This window comes from Salminus brasiliensis, chromosome 8 (genome assembly GCF_030463535.1).
Source record: "Salminus brasiliensis chromosome 8, fSalBra1.hap2, whole genome shotgun sequence".
Lineage (NCBI taxonomy): Eukaryota > Metazoa > Chordata > Actinopteri > Characiformes > Bryconidae > Salminus > Salminus brasiliensis.
This window is the reverse complement of record NC_132885.1, coordinates 24,049,984-24,070,144: the sequence shown is the minus strand read 5'-3', so window position 1 is coordinate 24,070,144 and position 20,161 is coordinate 24,049,984. Positions and strand designations below refer to the sequence as shown.

At 41.3% G+C, this 20,161-nt stretch overlaps 2 protein-coding genes across 2 annotated transcripts; both read left to right on the top strand.

Moving 5' to 3' along the window:
• Nucleotides 1–962: 962 nt before the first annotated feature.
• Nucleotides 963–11,160, top strand: jam2b (junctional adhesion molecule 2b). The gene is made up of 10 exons (XM_072686165.1): nucleotides 963–1,014; nucleotides 4,386–4,451; nucleotides 4,544–4,654; nucleotides 4,978–5,127; nucleotides 6,077–6,264; nucleotides 6,516–6,624; nucleotides 8,645–8,761; nucleotides 9,985–10,012; nucleotides 10,127–10,157; nucleotides 10,672–11,160. The coding sequence occupies exons 1-10, from the start codon at nucleotides 963–965 to the stop codon at nucleotides 10,708–10,710; spliced, it is 891 nt and encodes a 296-aa protein (XP_072542266.1). The 3' UTR covers nucleotides 10,711–11,160.
• A 477-nt stretch (nucleotides 11,161–11,637) lies between these two features.
• On the top strand, nucleotides 11,638–20,154 carry gabpa (GA binding protein transcription factor subunit alpha). The gene is made up of 10 exons (XM_072686162.1): nucleotides 11,638–11,742; nucleotides 13,159–13,255; nucleotides 13,419–13,563; nucleotides 13,653–13,737; nucleotides 13,833–14,060; nucleotides 14,453–14,647; nucleotides 16,558–16,611; nucleotides 17,969–18,097; nucleotides 18,574–18,766; nucleotides 19,386–20,154. Exons 2-10 carry the CDS (start codon nucleotides 13,179–13,181, stop codon nucleotides 19,645–19,647), a joined length of 1,368 nt encoding a protein of 455 aa, XP_072542263.1. The 5' UTR covers nucleotides 11,638–11,742; nucleotides 13,159–13,178; the 3' UTR covers nucleotides 19,648–20,154.
• The last annotated feature ends 7 nt before the right edge of the window (nucleotides 20,155–20,161 follow it).

Here is a 20,161-nt window from a genome sequence, read left to right as displayed (position 1 = left end):
GAAATTGTAATTCCAGATATCTCTTCTGTAATTATGACTAGGATACTAATTTCATTTATACTAGTAAATTTCCAGTTACATATGTCTACAATATTTGTTTTATTTGCTATTAGAAATTGTAATACCAGATATTCCCACTGTAATTATGACTAGGATCAAATTCTTATTTCACAGATTTAACTGTTAATCAACCTGTTAGTCCAGGCTATTGTAGGCTTATGCACATTAATGAAAACTGTGTTTCCCCCCTGTTATTTATTGCCCTATAGGTTGTACTTTGAGCTGAGTTTTAATCTGAGAGTTGATGTTAATGGCTTCCACACATGTCCGTGTTTATGAGTGCACATAGACCCACCCAGTATCTACGATCCACTTACATTTAAACAGCTTTCACAGCGCTGGTGATGAATTTTTATGATCAGCTTTGAACTAAGTAGCAGATGGTTTTATTTGGCGGGTGTGTGTGAGCCTGCGTATGACCATGTAATTATGTCTTAGTGGGGACCAGATGACCCCAGACCACCAGAATGATGCAGTACATGAACAATGAACAACTGCATACATGAGGAAGTAATTCATACAGGATCATACAAGATCCCCAAGCCTTTCTTTACTGAAGTCAAACTGAAGCATGTTGGAAATGTGTGGAACGCCTTCAGATGTTCCTCAAGACATTTTGTCACAGGGTGTGGTGGTGAGATAAAAGTTTTATTTTTTAAGCAGAACAAATGACACTGGCCAACTCTACAAACATGGCTAAACACGCTACACTCGAATATGAGCATTCAAGAAACAGGAACCTCAATCTGCAGCAGTTTAGGATGAGGACTAGCATGAAAGACAAGGGGGGAGGAGAGAGAGACGAAGACAGAAAGAGAGGGACATTCCTGCACTGGCCAGCTGCAAACCACTGTTAGTCAGAGCTCACTACGGACTGACCACCGTGCTGGACACTAGGGAGGATGAGGCGAGCACCGCTGCTTACCTTCAGTGCATTACTGACCCTGCTGCAGTGTGAGTAGCCTAAAGCTGAATCTGCCACTCTTTTAGCCACTTTTTATGGACAGTAGTTCTCTGATGTTTCGGCAAAATCTGGCCAGCTAGACCACCCACAACCCGCACCACACTTGGTGGATCTTGGTGACTAAAGGGTTAATACTTTAGAAACACTAAACCAACTAAAGGAAGTGAGAAGCTTTAGTTCTGATGAAGAGTGAAGAAATAATACTGAGCTGAAGTTTTACAGCAGTGGTTTTTAATCTAGGGGTCATTTTCTTTAAGCCACAAATCTCAGTATATGCACTGGTGAGGAACCACACTGAGAAACCTTTGGAACTTCTTTAGTTTGAAACTGTGAAGGAACCTCTTATGGTGCTTTGAGGAACCTTTTTCTTAAAAAAAAAAAGTTCTGAAGCTTCCTCAAAGAACTTTAAGAGGTTTCTCCACAGTTTCAAACTGAAGAACCTCCAAAAGTTCCTCAAGGATCTGGTACGTTTAACAGTGTACAGTGTATCGTCACTGTCACACAAAAACCTTGTATCTCTATTTTCACTTTTTGAGATTACTTGAATCTATTCCTTACATTGTATCAAAATGTCACAATAAATGGAAAATAGAAATGCTCCAATTTGTTGTTACATTGACTTCCATTTAAAGTTTTTTCCTTCTCATGTGAAGATATGAGGTTTTAGCGTGGCAGTGACGTTACAGTACGGAGGCGTTATTGAAACATGATTTTAAATCTGACAGATTTTATTAGTATTGTGATAATAGATTATAAAAATAAATCATGGTTGAGTGGTTTGACAAAATGTACACAAATAATTAGCCTATACTTATACCAGGGTTCCTCAAAGGTTCTTTAGTAAAGGCAGTAGTTCAGTATAGAATCATGATAGCTGCCTAAATAGTTAGCCTGGTTAAATGTGTTTACACTGGTGGACACACTTTTCTAGCTGGTTCTATACAGAATCCTCTACAAAAGAGATGGGAAGCTTTTTGGGAATTGTGTGGTGTTAATGTGGTTGAGAAACAGTGTGAGTGAGAAGGTGGGTCTCGGGTGGAATTCCCTGCAGGCCTCCTGCTGTTTACAAGATGCTCTGATGTAAAGTTTGAGATTGGGAAGCTGATGAAGCTCCAGTTCAGAGGAACCTCCACATCTTCCTATCAGTCTTCTCCAGCTAATCATTTCATGTTGTTGATTCCCTCTGTTTGACCCCTCCTCCCCATGCTAGTTCTACAAAAGAAGTTTTATCAGTCAGTGATTATGTAAGATTTATTGAATTCTGGCATACCATTAGGAGGGCGTGTTGTTCTGGAATTGTGAAAACTGTATTCAGAAGCATTGTGTGTAATGTAGAAGATACACTGTACACTGTTAAAAGTATACACTTCTTGAGGAGCTTCTGGAAGTTCTTCAGTTTGAAACTGTGGAGGAACTTTTTAAGGTGCTTTTATGCACCTTTGCCTTCTAAAAACCTTTTCTTGAAGGTTCCTCCATAGTTCCTCCATTCATTTAATTTACAACATATGTCCTCTTCATAACGCTCCATTTATTCTGGTCTGAAGTCTGGTCTGTTTTTGTGTTTTGATGGCACCGGGTGTAACCTTCGGAGTGGTTGCAGACATTACTGTTCAGAGGGGTTGCGATTTGTACTAAGTCCCTCTTTCCTTTAGCTAAGGTCGGTTTGGGTTACTAAGATAAAATAAGACTTCATCTGCTGCTACAAATATACACTTGGTTTTATAACCCTGTCAGAGTGTGTGGTGGTAAATATGTATGTGTACTATGTATTTTCTACTTTCTTTCTATATGTGTTACTAACAGTATCATACATATGTATTATGTACAGTTTACAAATATTACTATTAGATATAACTATGTAAATCTAACTATATATTGTGACTATAACCTCAGATCTTTATTTTTGATTACTTAATCTGGCAGTTGTTTACATTGTATTAAAATGTCATTATGAACAGACCAATAGAAATGCTTCAAAATTCCAATGAAAATTAAGAAGTCTTTTCCTTCTCCTGTAAAGTTATCATTTTGGAGAAACATGGTTTTTGTATTACAGTGAATAGATGTATATGAATTGTTTTACCATTCTAAAGAAATTCACATTCACAAAACACTGTACAAATCCAGAACATATTACATGTTCAGCCGTTATCAGTAAGTCATGTTTTCCTCTGGTTTCAAAGCAACAGAATTCGAACTTTCTGTCTTTATAAAACATATAAAAACAAATGCACCCACTCGCTCTCCAGTGTTCCCATACTCAGGGATTAGATGCTGGTAATAACTGATAATAAACCCAGTGAGACAGAAAGTATTTGTTTTCAACAGAGGTTATCAGGTCAGACTCGGTCAGTCCCCACACCAGGCTGTCTGAGACTGTCCATCAATCTCCTAAGCATTCCAATGTAGCCTTGTTCCTGGTACAGCCCAGAGGGATGTGCAGACGAGCAGCTATGGGAAAGTATGCTGGACAATGTTTTGAACAGAGGAGTGTGACAGTGATGGTATATGCTTCAACAATAAGGTTCCAATTCTGCCCTTCAGATTTTCAGAGAGGATTGTTTCCTTGTCGTGAACAATGGGAATGATACGGAACCCTGCAGCTAGAAAAACCCAGAACCCTGCAGGCGAAAACAAGCATTCAGCTAAAACACTGGGCTAACCGATATGAATTCTCGAGATAACGTTGCCACTAGAAGAAACTGCAGCTAGAAGAAGCTTTTTTTTTGTCAGTTTTCTCTCTCTCTAGTTTCTGAGAGGAACAGTCCTGGTCTTCAACGTTTCTAACCCTGACCCTGGCCTACAAAGCCAAGAATGAAACAGCCCCTCCGTACTTGACAGCAAAGGTTAAAAGCTGATCTGTACCAAGAGCCCTTCGAGCTTTAAGGATGGTTCGGCTTGACCGCCATCCTTTAAGATCTATGGCACCAAAGTGGTGGAACAAACGTCCTCTGGGTCTTCAAACACTGACTGAAGACCCACCTCTTCCAAGAGTACTTGGGCGAAGTGTATTAGGGTCTCCATACTGACTTTGTATTTAGTAGTGTCTAAGCTTAAAGGTATATTTGGGATCCTAGCCTTTATAAAGTAGCTAAGGATATTTCCTGAGTAAACAGTGAAGCACCTTTCTAAGTGGCTCTGGATAAGAGCGTCTGCTAAATGCCTTCAATGTAAATGTAACAGTATTGTTTTTTATTATTTTATTGAGTGAGTAGCAGCTGTAAGTAGCAACTGTGAGTAGCAGCTATGTCCAGGTGTTTCTTTGCATACATGAAATCAATTCAAGTCATGCATGGTGTTTCTGCAATGCAATGATTAGTTTACTAATTCCAGTGTGTTTGCCCTGCTTATCGTTGCACAGTTCCTTACAGCGTTTCAGTAACTGTGATGACCAGCAAGCCGAAAGTGGAAGTTCATGAGAACACAAGTGAGTGAGCTTGTTTTAGTGAAGGACAGAAGTAATGGTTCTGGGCCATGTGCTGCTCTTTAATGGCACCTTAACTCTCCTCTGGGAAACAGATGCGGTTCTCTCCTGTGAATTCCGCACAGAAAAAGAAATCAACCCTCGAATCGAATGGAAGAAGAAAGGAAAGGATGTCTCCTATGTTTATTTTGATGGTGAATTTACAGGTGAGTCTGTCAGGTGGAAGAGACGCTGCACATTTGTTCACCATTGCTTATTCCAGATCTTGCTAATACACTTCCTTGTTGTGAATGTATTACCAACAATCTTCTACCAACAAAAGTAAACAAGGGTTATTTAATAATGGCAGCATGACCGCTCTGTGTACCCTGCCTATTTAAAAGGCTTCTTCACTATGATGGAAAACCTGCTGTTGATGTTTCTATAAAAAAGCTTTTAGAAATAGTTCTATAAAGCACCAAAAAAGGCTCGCTTCTTTAGTAAATTGTAGTAGTTATGTTGAACTGCACTGATACAGCATTTTCATCAGGTTCATTTAAAGGCCGGGCTTCAATTGATGGGGCGACAGTGACTCTGCGTGGTGTTACCCAGAAAGACTCAGGGGTCTATCACTGCGAGGTTACTGCACGACATGACAAGATACGTCTAGGGGAGGTCTCAGTCTCTCTCAGCGTGCTTGGTAGGTTTATTCTTTTCATTATAATGAATATATATAATTATTTTCACTATAATGAATATATATATATATATATATTGCATATACTAACTTACTTCTGCTCATATATAAGCCACGTGGAATGACTTAGGAATATAACATGTCCTCCTGTATCATCAATTGTACAACAGAAAAACTGTCTGGCTGTGTATTCGTCTTCTCATGCAGAAAGCTGATATATGGCAGTATATAGATTTCCAGTATTAGAATGAATCAATAAATTAATTAATTAGTTAGATTAATATTAGAATATAAGGAATTCAACATATATTTATCACAAATTGAAACTTGGGAGATATACCAAGCTGTATGTTAACATATACCAGCATGCTGTATATCTGTAACACCTGGAGAACCTGCCAGATGAACGTTATATCAAAAAGTTGATGTTTACTGCATATATAATTTATAATAACAATAATAGTAACAGTAATACTAATAACAGGAATAAACCATCCCTGGCTCAGATGACACTAGCCAGACGTTGTGGTGTGGACTATAATAGGACTCCTCCTTAACGAAATACTCCAGTATTTTTAACCCAATCTCTTTGGCTGATGTATCTGTATAGCAGGGCTGCTCCATCCTGGTCCTGGAGATCTACCACCCTGAAGAGTTCAGATCCAACACAGCTGACTCTAATATTCAGTTGCTCCTGAAGGCCTTCATTATCTGGATCAGGTGTGTTAAATTCAGGGTGGAGTTAAACTCTGCAGGGTGGTAGATCTTCAGGACCAGGATTGAACAGTCCTGCTGTATAGTGTTCAAATCTATTACCCGAAGTAACTGCCCATCAGCTTCTACTACTTTTTTAGTATCTGGTGCACCCAGTCCTAAAAAAGGACAGTTCATCTGATCAGTTTAACACCATACAATGTCCAGAAACCTGTCCTTCTGTGTCTCCCATGCCCAGTGCCCCCCCACGCTCCATCTTGCCAGGTCCCTGAGACAGCGATGAGAGGCTCAGCAGCGGAACTGCACTGCAAAGACAAGCTGAGCGTTCCTCCTGCTACTTACAGCTGGTACAAAGACAACAAGCTCCTGAGCACGGCCCACTTGCCCGACATCAACTACAGCCTAGACCCCAAAACAGGCACCCTGGTTTGTTCCAACCCTACTGAGAGCTGTTTGATCTCTGTGATATGAATGTGCAGAAAGCAGAGCAGATAGCCTGTGAATGTATCAACACACATACACACACACAATCTCCTGCCGGTCATCTTCTGACTACACCCTGATTGATTTAGATACAAAAGCGGCGTGTTTACTTTCTGACCACTGGGCTTGTCATCAGTTATTCATCTCCATCTTTGTTTACCATGATTTCCTTCCTTCCCTCGCCTTCTGAACAGAAATTCAAGAGTGTGTCGAAGTCTGACGCAGGGCAGTACCGCTGTGAGGCTTCAAATGGAATCGGGGCACCAAAGAGCTGTGCAGGCCAACATATGAAGATCACTGAGTGTAAGTAAAACTCATATATACAGTACAGGCCTATACCAGAGCTGAGTACTACAGTTACTATTTACTTCAGTAAGATTTGAATGCATTCACACTTCGATAAGTATTCTGAAATGCAAGTGGTTTACTCTTCTACAGTGCCATAAAAATATTTACCCCCTTCTGAACTCTCTATCACGCTGAATGGGACCTAATGAAGACCTAATGTTAGACAAGCAGAACCAGGTTAGACAAGCAGAAGAGAGTAAAACATAAAAAAAACATAATTATTTTATTTATTTCAAGTTATCCAACATGAATACCACCATTTTGAATAACAACAAAATGAATAAAACGAATAAGTGGTTATTAGCAGGGAAAGATGCAGACCAAACACGTCAATAATTTGTTAGCTAAAGGTGAGAGAAACCAGTTCGATCCCCTGGACCGTCAGGAAATGGGGACAGGGTAGGTGAACCCCTTAACATTCAGGGTTGTTAAGCCCTTTAAGTGCCATTTGTGCTTTGAGACACCGCTAAAGGACAAGTTTTTATGGATGATGGATGACAAGTTTTTATTTTTTTTCCATACAGCTTTTTTGTTTACATACTTTGTTATGAAACCAAAGATTTAAACAACCAGTAAAAGCCAGTCATAAATAGTTATCATTAGTTGAGTTTCAGCAGGTTGTTAAAAGCCCACACAGTGAAGTTTAGTAGCTTTTTATACAGAGACGTGGACCTTTTTTCACTGCTGTAAAATGTAAATTTTAAACACTGATTAAAAGCTGTTTACTGGAGATAGGCCAGATCATGCTTCCCTACATGCACGTGTTTCTGCATTGAGGCAATTTTTTTTCATAGCTCTGAAACTTTGCAAATGTACAGTTACTCAACCAGTACATGCTGCTCTTTCAAGATCATTATATCTCATCAGATATCAGAAAGTACAACCTATAAACAGGGGAACGAAAACTGGTGTCGTGCATCCATAATAATAATAATAATAATAATAATAATATATATATATATTACTATAAATTACTATTACCAGGATTGTTGACTCTACACATGAGCAGATTGTCTTCTTGGATCTAAACTATGACTTGATGTAAAGTAGCTCCTGATGTCCATTTTTTTTTTAATGTTCATCCTGAGCACATTACCACATTAGGCTAATCGCCACACACACACACACACACGTGCAGGGTTGCCACCAGTTCCGTGTAAGAGCCTACAGAGTCGTTCCTCATTCAATAATGAAACACACCGTCCTTTACTGGGTCAGTGCGAGCGGATGGTTTTTGAGCGCACCGCTGTTGGATGGGGTCTAGTTTACGGAGCTTTGGCGCTTCTTACAACCACAGCCACTCACAGGGTAGCAGGAAACGGCTAAGCCAATCCTGTTAGCGATGCGGGTTAACGGGGCGGGACTAGTGGTAGGGAAGAAGACCTGTTAACCGTTTGTGTACCAAATTCAATAACTAGGCACTGACGAACAGCTGTATTTTCATTTTGATCAAAATTATTGATAGGGACAATAATTCAGACGTCACTGGACATTGGTAAGGACATGTCTCTACTGTCCCTACCCTGCGCTCGTGGGAAGATTCTCCAATGTCTACGGATAGATAATGAGGGTAGCAGGAGACACAAAATCTTAGAGATGGGTCTGTACTGCTTTCCAGATTTTTTACAATTTCTAATAATATTTTTCCCTCATTTATTCTACAATTGCCTTTGAAAAACTTTGTTCCTAAAATAAATAATTATTGTAAAAACTGAAATATTACATGTCTAAATATCCAAACCATTCAATACAAAAATATGCAATGAATGAGGTCATCAGGAAAGGGCAAGTAACTGTTCTGTATATAGAAGAGTATGCGTTGAACTCTTGGAGCTTTACCATGTTGTTTCACTATTGGCACTGCAATTTAACCCAAGACTAAATACACAATTTAATCCAGGGCACCAGCCCTTTGGGTTTAGGATACTCTACCAACCTCAGACCACCAACAGATTACTCCTTATGTGTGTTTCAGTTGAGCTGAATCTCACCTTAGTTATAGCAGTGGGAGTGGGTGCTGCCCTCCTTCTGCTCTCCTGCTGTCTGGCCATTTGCCTGTGCTGCCGACGAGGCTGTTGCCGCTGCTGCCGAAGTGAGTTCAAAAGCCACATACAGTCGTGGGTGGAAGTTTACATGCACTCATCATGGACTTAGTATTGGGCTCTCAGTGATTTCTTTGAACTGAGGCAGAACGGTTCATACAGGGTCAAAACCACACTCAGGCTATTAATTCAGTGATGCTGAAAGCTCACAGGACCAAAAAAAATGTAGGTACAAGGTATCGGTAGGTGTAGCCACAAAGTCTGGCAAAAGACCCAAACTGTCACCATCAGCTGAGAGGCAATTGTTTTAGAACAGCCCAAGAACAACCAAGGCCACACAGGCCTGCTATGAACTGGAACCTGCTGGAACGTCAGTGTAACAGTCTACAAATAAGGGAGTTTTCCTTTGCCATGGACTGAGAGGTTGCCGTCCAAGGAAGAAGCCCTGCTCCAAAATCGACACATCCAAACTTGAATAAGGTTAGCAGCTGAACCACGTGGACCAAAAAAAAAAAAAAAAAAAAAAAATCAAGTTTAATGGTCAGATGAGAAGATGAGAAGACTGAGTTGCTTGGAAAAGTAAAGGTGAGGCATTAAACAATACTGTACTTACTCTTAAGCATGGTGGTGGTAGCATCATGCTCTTGGACTGTTTTTGCACCGGTGGAACTGGTCCATTGGTCCAAGTCCATTTGGATAATGAAAAAGGAAATCGTCCGCATAACCCAAACCATCAGTGAGACGGTTGAAACTTGGGACACAACTAGGTGTTTAAACAGCACAATGACCCGAAACACACAATCAAGGGTAGCTGTTGAATGGATAAAGCAGACTAACAGCAAGCTTTTGCTATGAAGTTCTGAGATCACGCCACTTGAAAACGCATGACTGTGCAGGAAATCAACTATTTACTTGAACTTTTTACCAATTCTGGCCAAAAGAGTGGTCAAATATCCAACCAGAATTCTTGTTAATGGCTACGAAAAGCACCTGGCCAAGGTGCAAGTTAAAAAAGGAAATCATTTTGACCCTGTGTTAATTTCCAAAACACTGAATCGTGCATACCAAACCCTTTTCTATTAAAGATGTGTTGTATACTCATTCCTGCCTCAGAAACAGAACAGTTCTGACAACCACTGAAATCCCACTATATCCATGACATTCATCCATATTGAGTGTATGTATACTTCCAACCAACTCTTTTACTCTTAGCATTATGTCAGTTCATGGTGAAATATTCTAATATACTGTATTTTATTGCTCATTTTAACAGAGGAAAAGAAAAAGAGAACACAGAAAAGGTAGGAAATCTTGAATCTGTGTACCTGCCTGTATATAATAATCTCACAGATGCTGTAAAACCATTGAATTATATCTAAACAATAATATTCATAATTATTTTTACTGTCTTTCAGGCATATTACTAAACACAGAACCCCAACAGATGTAAGTGTCCAGTCTCTTCATAACCCACTCATTAAAACAGCATTAAAAAGCAGTCCTGACACTTATTTTCCTAAACCGGTTTAAGTTCAGATCTGTAACCTGCTTGAAATTCAGTCCTAGCTCTGACTGGAAGAAAAAGAAGTCAATGGCATAAACAAAAAAAATACTGGTAGAATTTTAAGGGCTGGTTTCTCAGACAAACTTCCAATTGTGCTTAACTACTGACGCTGTAAATTAGTCAGAGATTAGGCTTAATCCATATCTAAGCATTTAAATGGCTTTTAATGCTTTGTTTATTCCAGGTTAAAAAAACAGTCCTATTGGTTTATGTTTGTACTGTTTATATGGTTTTGTATGGAAATAAAATCATACCAATAATGATCTTTGAAAATTAGTGGCAGAAAAATGTTTGTTACACAACAATGGTGGTTTTGTGCTCTGAGGAAACACGGTAACCGCCACCCTTGAATTGAAGTGCATTTCATCTAGTTTTGTGACTACCTTCCCTCCACAGCCGAGGCACTATAGACACACTCAGTCTTTCATGATCTGAAGAAGCTCTCTCTCGTGGACGGCACACATGCAGTCCACAGTGGATGGAAGACGGAGCACCACATGCACTGAAAAGGGCTGAAAGAGATCATCATCATCATCATCATCATCATCTTCAAAACAACCATGAGTTCTCTGCAACAACAACAGTCAGAAAACAAATACTCACAGTGATGAGAAATATAGATGAACACAAGGCAGAAACTGTGAGCTACAGATTTTGGCCACATGAGCAGAAGACTGATACTGCAGCTCCCCCTAGTGGCTGACTGAGCAAGGCTACTCATCACTGTATCACGGTTTACCCACACACATCTTTATGAGCCTCTTGCACACTTGTAAAGCTTATATAATTGCAGACATTTTGAAATCAATTGTGCAGTTTTGTATTTTGTATCTATTTAAAGCGGCCTGATGTTTAATACTGTGTTTTTTTGTGTGTTTAGAAATGGAATAGGTAAATGGGAAAGAGGGAGGGTCATTAAAACAGCTCAAATTACACGTATTGACAGCTTTTCATTTCAATAAAAACAAACCACACCAAAAGTGCCAAGTGATTCATTTTACTCATCACATCAAGATCAAGTTTTTTCATTGTTATTCATTATTTAATAAACACGACATATAATTAACATATAACGACAATAAAATAATATAATAAGAGGAGTCACGGTTCCAGCTCGGATGATGACGGCTGTAATTACAGGCGTAGAGGGACCTAGATGGCTCCCTTCTGTGTTTCACAGTAGTTTTAAAGTCGTTTCTTCCCAAATCCGAGTGATATAAAGAGCACAAGCCGATGCTGGTGGTCACTTAGCTATCTAACTGTCCTGTTGAAACCAGCGGTGTTTTGCTGGACGCTGCCAGACCAGCGAGGCCTCCTCCACATCCCCGCCCCCAATGCAATGCTGACCGAAAACTAGCATGAACATTTAGCCTGAGAAGTTAGCGCACACTAAGCTAGCTGGCTACAGCCCTACACTTCACACACAAACTACAACCCTCAACACTCACTTAGCGTTCCGAAAGAGAGGTATGTGAACCCTTATTCTTGTTTATTTCAAGCGGGCATCCGTGTGAATAGCAGATCTTCAACAGAGCGCGGTGCTGGACTGTTTATTTGGGACTGTGCGCTGTTCCCGCTTTTCGGGGGAAGCTGCTCGGCTAGCGACCCACGGCGGAACCAACCGGCGGAGTAGCCGCGCTGCTAACACTGTACGGCCCACACACACACACACACAGGGCTACATACTTTACATTTGTTTTTTAAGCAGGCAGTTCGTTTATATCGACGCATCAAGAGCCCTTTATAGTGCCGAGCCCTTCTTCAGGTTGTCGGGACAGTTTTTTAAACAGTAGCTTTTAATATATCCGCGTTATTGATGAATAAAGTGAAGTGAAGGGTCGTATCTGGGCTCTGCCTGGGCGACCGCACAGCCAGCCCAGTAACCAGGCGTGTCTCCCTGCCTTCGTTAGCTAGCTAGCTCGTTCTGCCCGTGTGCTAACCCGATAACAAAGGCCAGGCTCTCAAATGTGCGTTTTCAGATCATAAAATGTTACTACCTGACACCCAAACTCAACTCCTCGCCACATAAAGCAGAAATTTGCCCACCGTCGTCCCGTCCGTTTCTCCAACCCGTTTTCGGAAGTCTGACAGCGCCGTGACTTTCGCCAGGATTTCCGGCTGCTTTTACATTGCCCTTCTGTTGTTTTGTTTCCGTTTCTTCCATTTCCGTTTTAAGTTTCCACAATCTAAAGTGTGATGTGTGGCGATCTTTTAAAAGTCGCAAAAGTTTTAAAAAGTCGTCGCTCGCTTCATTTTTGTATCATAGCGCGAAACCCAAAACGACTCCAATATGGCAACTGCGTTTGCTTGTATTCGCGCGTCCTCTTCCCACGACTGTCATCAGACAAACTCGCAGTCTTTTCGTCCAGCTTCTCGACAAAACAACACACGGCTTCGCTAAACAGACCTCGTCCTTGTTAGATTAATGTCCAGTATGTCTTTTCTATTTCACACATATGGTGGAAAATCGCAGTGGGCCTACGCACTGTACAAGCCTCGGAGTTGCGTGAGAGTTGCCTGCGTTCAAAGAAACCTTTCAGCGCCCCACAGTCTCCCCCTCTACCGCCATGTACCGACCACTGCACATACACTCCACACAAGTTCAGAGCCTAGATAAACACCACCTAGACCCTAAACTAGTTCCTTTCGGGTTCATTATCAATAACTAGCTCAGTTTCTTTAGGATTAATGGTCAATAACAAAAGTTATTAGCATGTATTTACAAATCCATACCAACAAACTTTGTCATTTAAACTTGCCATGGAAATGGTTGTGTTTTTAGAAGAGTTGGTTTTTCGATGACCCTAAAATGCCTCTACAATAAGAACTTTATACGTTTAAGTTGCACTTGTACATCTAACTTCAGTGTTGTTTTGGTTGCAGGTTAAGATTCTGCTGTCAGGATGTCAAAAAGTGAGACCGAGGAGATGATCGAGATCGAAATCGATGGACATGAGAAACAAGAATGCCTAGAAGAAGGGTGCGTTCTCTTTTGGTTTTCTGAAGCGTTTTCTTCACTATCTCACTCTCTTCTTGTGTAACTCTTGCCATGGGTCTCATCAATGGTCCCTGTGTTCCCCAGTCTCATCTCGCTCCTGTATGACCTCATTCTCTGCGTGTTGTGGTTTTTGTTGGGTCTGTAGGATCGAGGAGCACACCATTACAGCAGCTGAACTGATCACTCAGGACATTGATATAAACGAGCCTGTGGGCAACTTGAAGAAGTTGCTGGAACCTCGTATACAGATTCCTCTGGATGGATACGATATTTGTCTGCAGGACATCCAAGTAAGGGTTTTATGGACTTACTGTATTTCTCATTTAAGTATGTGCATGTGCTGGTTTATATCAAACTCATTTTTCTGTTCCATCTCCAGTTGCACCCTGACCACAGCCTTTTTGACCAAGGTGTGAAGACAGACGGTACAGTTCAGCTTAGTGTGCAGATTGTCACCAGACCAGGCAAGAGCTTTCTACCCTCTCATGCTGACATGAAAACATGTTACAAGCAAACCAATGAAGAAACCTAATCGTCTGCGTGTCTGGGCTGATTTTAGGTGAAGAGAAGTTGAATATCCTGGAGATAGTGAAGCCGGTAGAGACAGTGGAGGTGGTGATAGACCCGGATGCGGCCGCAGGAGAGGAGGCTCACCTGGTGGAGGACGGGCAGGTGATAGCAGTGGAACGAGCAACAATTGCAGACGAAACCTCAGAGCAGGTCACTCGATGGGCAGCTGCACTGGAGGGCTACCGCAAGGAGCAGGTCCGATTGAGCATCCCTTATGGTGAGTGCTGGAGAGAAACGATGCTGTGTTTCACTAGTGACCTTCAAATGAGTACAGAACTGTTCTCCGCATTACTGTCTTAAGTTCACGATGTTTAATAATATTAAAATACATTAAATATATTTGACTTTATGTTCAGTAACCTGTTTGAGAGGCTTGGGGCTGCAGTAAGGAGCTGCTGATGAAAAATCAGCCCTAATTCTGATTGATTCAATGAATCAGTTGAAGTCAGCATCGTGACGCACTAACGAATCTAACTTTGCTAAAAGCATGAGTAAATTGAGAGCGTGATTTGACAGTGGAAAGCATTATTAATATTAGTAACGTAAACATTGATGACATGGTTTTTACTGGCCAGTGTGTGTAACGGTTTAACTCTGTGATTGTGGCAGACCCGGTACAGTGGACAGCAGATCAGGTGATCCACTGGGCAGTATGGGTGATGAAGGAGTTCAACATCGAGGAGATGGAGGTAGGCGGCATCCACATTCCAGGTCGCCAGCTGTGTGCCTTCAGCCAGGAGGAATTCCTCCAGAGAGTGCCCAATGGAGAGATCCTGTGGAGCCATCTGGAGCTGTTGCGAAAGTGTGAGTGTCTGAAAGAGTCCTGTGTGCGTGGGTGTGTATATGTTTTTAGTAAATATATTGCAAATGAATGACATTGATGGATGTAAGAGTGTGTGTATATACTGTATATGTGTATGTTTTTTTATGTATGTATGTATGTATGTATGTATATATATACTCACAAAAAGTTGGGGATATTTAGCTTCCAGGTGAGATTTCAGGATGAACCTAAAATGCACTTTAACCTTTACAGGTGAATGCACATGTCCAGCTGTTCAGTACTTTTTGCACAGCTTGCTGTTCTCTAACAAGAAGCTTAACGGCAATATTCACAACAGGTGTTTGATCCATGAATCGACCAATACATGTCCTGGTTCAGTTAGAATTGGTAAACAATCCTCCTCATCACGCTGTTCACATTTTGACATCTTGAGACCAGGACAACACCAAAGAAGTGACCAACGGTACCTTGCCATTGCAAGGCTTCAAACCAGATGTTTTCAGACGGGAGTGGCCACTGAGCTTAGAGATACGTGGACATGCTTTGGACATATCACACACTGATGACCACTTCATTGTGAACAGTGCCCTGCGGAACCAGATGGTAATGCCACACAACTCCAGGCACATTTAAGGGTGGTGAGAGGCACCCAAGTGTCATGTCAGACTGTTTACATCAGCATGGTCTGCGTGCTAGACGACTTGCAAGGGTACCTGACCACACCACCAGGCACAGGGCATGGGCCAGGGAGCATTTACGCTGGACTAGGGACCAGCAGGCCTCAGTGCTGTTCACTGACGAAAGCTGATTCACGCTGAGCAGAAACGATGGCTGCTAATGATGTTGGAGATGTCAAGAAGAGTGTAATGCATCAAGCCACTGTTGTCACCAGACGAGCCTTTGGTGGTGGTGGTGTTAGAGTGGGGGCTGGTGTGTCTAGTCAATGCAGAACTGCCCTACGCTTGTGTGTATGGTACAGTGACAAGCCCATACTACTTAAATAACACCATTAATCCAGTCATTGTGCTTCTGCATGAACAACGCAGACCTAATTTCATCTTCATGGACGACAATGCTCCAGCTCAACAAGGTCACATCATTAGGGAACGACTGCTGGAGACTGAGGCACCTCAGATGGAGTGGCATGCACTTTCTCCAGACCTGAATCCAATAGAAAACCTATGGGATCGGCGGAGTCGCCGTGTAGAGGCTCATAACTCTGTACCCCGGAACCTCAATGACCTGAGGGCCGCCCTCCAAGAAGAGTGGGATGCCATGCCCCAGCAGACAATAAGTTGTATAAACAGCATGAGACTTGATGTCAAGCTGTAATTGATGCTCAAGGACACATGACAAGTTATTGAGACACTGCGGTATACTAGAACTGGGCAATGTGACAATATTTTATTGTATCGTGATACATTTTTATATCATTATTATTATAACATAATTGAGGATATGATCAGTGCTTGTGTAAGTAAGTGAAATTAATAACTGATCAGCTGCAAGTTTTTTTAATAAACAGTGTACATAGGCTGGTTTCATCCAATCACTGTTCTAAATAGGGGAGAATGTTTGAATGGTAGTCTTTAAAAATCACTACTGATGCATTTTGTCTGCGCTCACGTCTATCCTGATGAATATCGTAAAAAATATCTTTAAGTAACGTGATACAATATTTGTACCATATACCAAGCCCTAGTGGATTCCCACCAGTGTTGTTGGCTTTGAGGAAATCACCATTACATGCTTCTACTTAAATGCTCTACTTTCATGATATAATATCACTGTAGCGTGAACCCTTTACCTTTTTTTCATAAATTTCGAAAAGCCAAATATCCTGACCTTTTTGTGAGTAGTGTATGTATGTCTTTTCCCCCCCCCCCTCTTCTTTGTATTGATGTGCGTTGTCATTGTGATACACATGCAGATGTTCTGGCGAGTCAGGAGCAGGGACAAGAAGCCACCGTCACAATTGACCAACGTAAGTATTTAAATAATATTCAGTATTGCATCTGAGCATGATAGATCCACAAATCTTGTTTTCTTAACAGTCTTTTATATGTTCTTAATTATTTTCTGGGACGTTTTCTAGGACAAAAGTAAAAAGTAGCTTATTTAAGGTAACCTCATAAGTAAATTGACTAGAAATGACCATTGTAATTAAGTAATAATAATTAACCCTTTGAAACATGTCAAATGAGTTATTGCAATAGTTCCATCATTTTATGTGACTTTTTGCTTATTAATAAAAAAAAAACTAAAAACTTGATAAACAGCAAATAGACATCAACCTTCATGTAAAAGTTTGTACACTTGCTTTAGGTTAGGGCTGGGCGATATGGTTGAAATATTATGTCATGATATTTTAAGACATTTTCACCAATTTATCACAGTACACATGATATGCTTATTACACGTGAGATAAAATGCATCAGTACTGACAGATTTTTAAAATACCCATACTGAGTACAGTGATTTTTATTCAAAAAGTGCTGCACCTCATCCACCTAAACCAGATTAATTGCACTGTATGTATGAAACGTTAGTTGATCTGTGTTTTTTAAGCACTGTCAATTTCCTCGATATGCTTAGAAAAGCATATTGTGCATCACAATAACAAAATGTATCACAATACGATTAAAATATTGTCATATTGCCCTGCCCTACTTAAGATGAATCCATTTTTGCCGGTAACCCAATCAGTTGTTTCCATATTTGTCCAGCATTGTCTACCAAACTGCACTAGCTTTGTTTTATTAAAGAAAAACAGCATAACAGTCACATTAGATGGTGAAAAACATAAAGTGCTTTGATTTAAGGAACGTTTCATGAGCTGTGACGTCTCCATGCTCTTATAATGTGGAGTAGAGAGTTTCTTGTACAGAGCCGATGGAAACTCGGCCTGTTTCATTTTTTTCCTACTTGAAACTAATTTCACAGCTGGAAGGAGACCTGGCTACTGAGTGCTGAAATGAATGCTGCATCAGTAGCATACAATCAATTTCCACAGACTGCTGAAGCTCTGAACCTCACTAGTTTCTAATATACGTGTGTTCAGGGACACATCCCTGTCTAAATAACTGTCTGTGATAAGTTACTGTGTGCTACAGTTTCTGCATTATTCATTTAATAGTAAATGATATAACATGTTCCATGAGGCTCACAGAGATTATTGAGCTGGTGCCTTTCTTTTGTACAATGCTGTGTCACAGACTATTGGGGCGATAGCAAACCAGTACAATAAAACATACATTATCAGTATAGATTTATATTATAATGTAGGTAGCTTTAAGTTAATGTCTGCGCTGTCTTTTGTCTTCTTTCATGATGGTCTCCAGCTGTGCAGATTATCCCTGCCCCTGTGCAACAGGCCACACCCACAGCCATAAAGGTGCAGAAGCATAACAAAATGCCCAGAGCTCCTCGCATCTCAGGAGAAGAGCGCAGTTCCCCAGGCAACCGCACAGGTACACCTGTTCAACACCACAAGGAGGATATTTAGAATGGACCTGACTCACTGTATTGCTCTTAGTGAGAACTAGTAGATCCTCTGGGCTTATGTACAGTCTTATGCAAAATATTGGGCACTCAGGTTCATGCATTTTGTGGGTGAAAACAAATTGAAATGTAGTTGTTTTTCTATATATTTTAGAGCTACAATTCCATATGTATTGTTTTTAAGTAAAACATTAACATTTATAAAACATTAGCTTTTGCACAGACTGCATTAAAATATTTTTTGAAACAAAACAGTAATTATGTATCAGAATGTGCAGAAGTGTGTCTCTGTGGATGATTTAGGCGTTACATGTACTGTCCTCAAAAATTATTTTTTTTAAAAGTCCTTTATACTTCTGCTCAGGTTGATTGACATTTTCTTGAATCATCAATATCGGTACCTCTATTTATTATGATTTACAGTGGCTTGTGTCTCCTCTCTCAGGTAATAATGGACAAATCCAGCTATGGCAATTCCTGCTCGAGCTGCTGACAGATAAGGACGCCAGGGACTGCATCTCCTGGGTGGGAGAGGAAGGTGAATTCAAACTCAACCAGCCTGAGCTGGTGGCTCAGAAATGGGGCCAGCGCAAGAACAAGCCCACCATGAACTACGAGAAGCTCAGCAGAGCCCTCAGGTTAGTCTTCACGCATGTGTGTAATTAAGTAGGACCAGTGTCAGTCTCTTTATTTAACTTTTTTTTTTTTTTTTTTTTTTTTGGATGGATGGCCAATTATCCAATCCGTTTGTGTGAACTCCCTGTTACTAGCCATGCCCCAACACTAGGACGACCTTCACCGATACATGTGAAGCCTGCCACCACCTCTTTTCAAATGCCGCTGATGCAGCATCAATAGGCAGCCAGCTTGGGGGAAAGCGCGGCTTCCCAGCTAACAGACACCTGTACTCACTAACATCACACTGGGCCATCAACCCAGCCCCGAGAGAGCCAGGCCAGTTGTGCTGTCTCAGACTCTGGCTGCTGATTGCAAACAGCATGACCCGAATTCTGACCATCCTGGCAGCACCTTAGTCCACCCACCCCCTCTTCGATGGTGGTTTACGTGCAGTAACTGCATCTAGTTTATGTTATGAAATGCTGAATTAATAATGCATGGCCATGGTGGGCATTATGAAACAGGCAAATCTATAATTCATCGAAGAATCTGGTCCTCTGAGATTTCTCATCTGGCCTTTCTTATACATGCCCACACATGCTGATCCTTTCTCACATCTCCTATACCTGTCCTGCACAGATACTACTACGACGGCGACATGATCAGCAAAGTGCAGGGCAAGCGCTTCGTCTACAAGTTTGTTTGTGACCTGAGGACTCTGATTGGCTACAGCGCTGCAGAACTCAACAACCTGGTGACTGAGTGCGAGCAGAAGAAACTAGCGCGGGTGCAGCTGCATGGGATCGGCCAGCCGGTCAACACCGTCACCCTGGCGACGGCTGCCGGGCAGCCAGTCACCACAGTCACCCTGGCCGCTGCGGCACTGGAGAAGGACAGCTGAGTGGGAGAGGCTGGGTGCTCCAAGCCAGGGCAGGAGGGGGACATAGGAAAAAGGGGAGGGGCAAAGAAAGGGACTTTGGGCATGGCATACGGGCTTATGAGCAGGTGTGTATGTGTGTGTGTGTGTGTGTGTGTGTGTGCGTATGTATGTATGGGTGTGTTTTAAGAGAGTGTGACTGTATGTGCGTGTATATATACATGAATGAGTGAATGTTGAGGGACAGTATAGCAGGTCCTGTGAGAGGGAGAGATAATGAAACTATCAATGGCCATGTATGGGCTTTGAGTTTTTGTATGCTTCTTCTCTGACTGCAGGGTAGCTTTGGCTGCATTTCCATTGTATATATTCTATGTTTTTTGATAGCCACGAGGGCAGCGTATTTTGATATTTTCCATTTGTAAAGGATCCGTTCTTTCTTTCTTTTTTTATTTTGAGGTTCCAATTCCCTCAAGGTGAGGTACTTTTAGCTGTCCACCAGGGGGCAATAAAGAGAAGTTGATTTTTGAATTGCTGA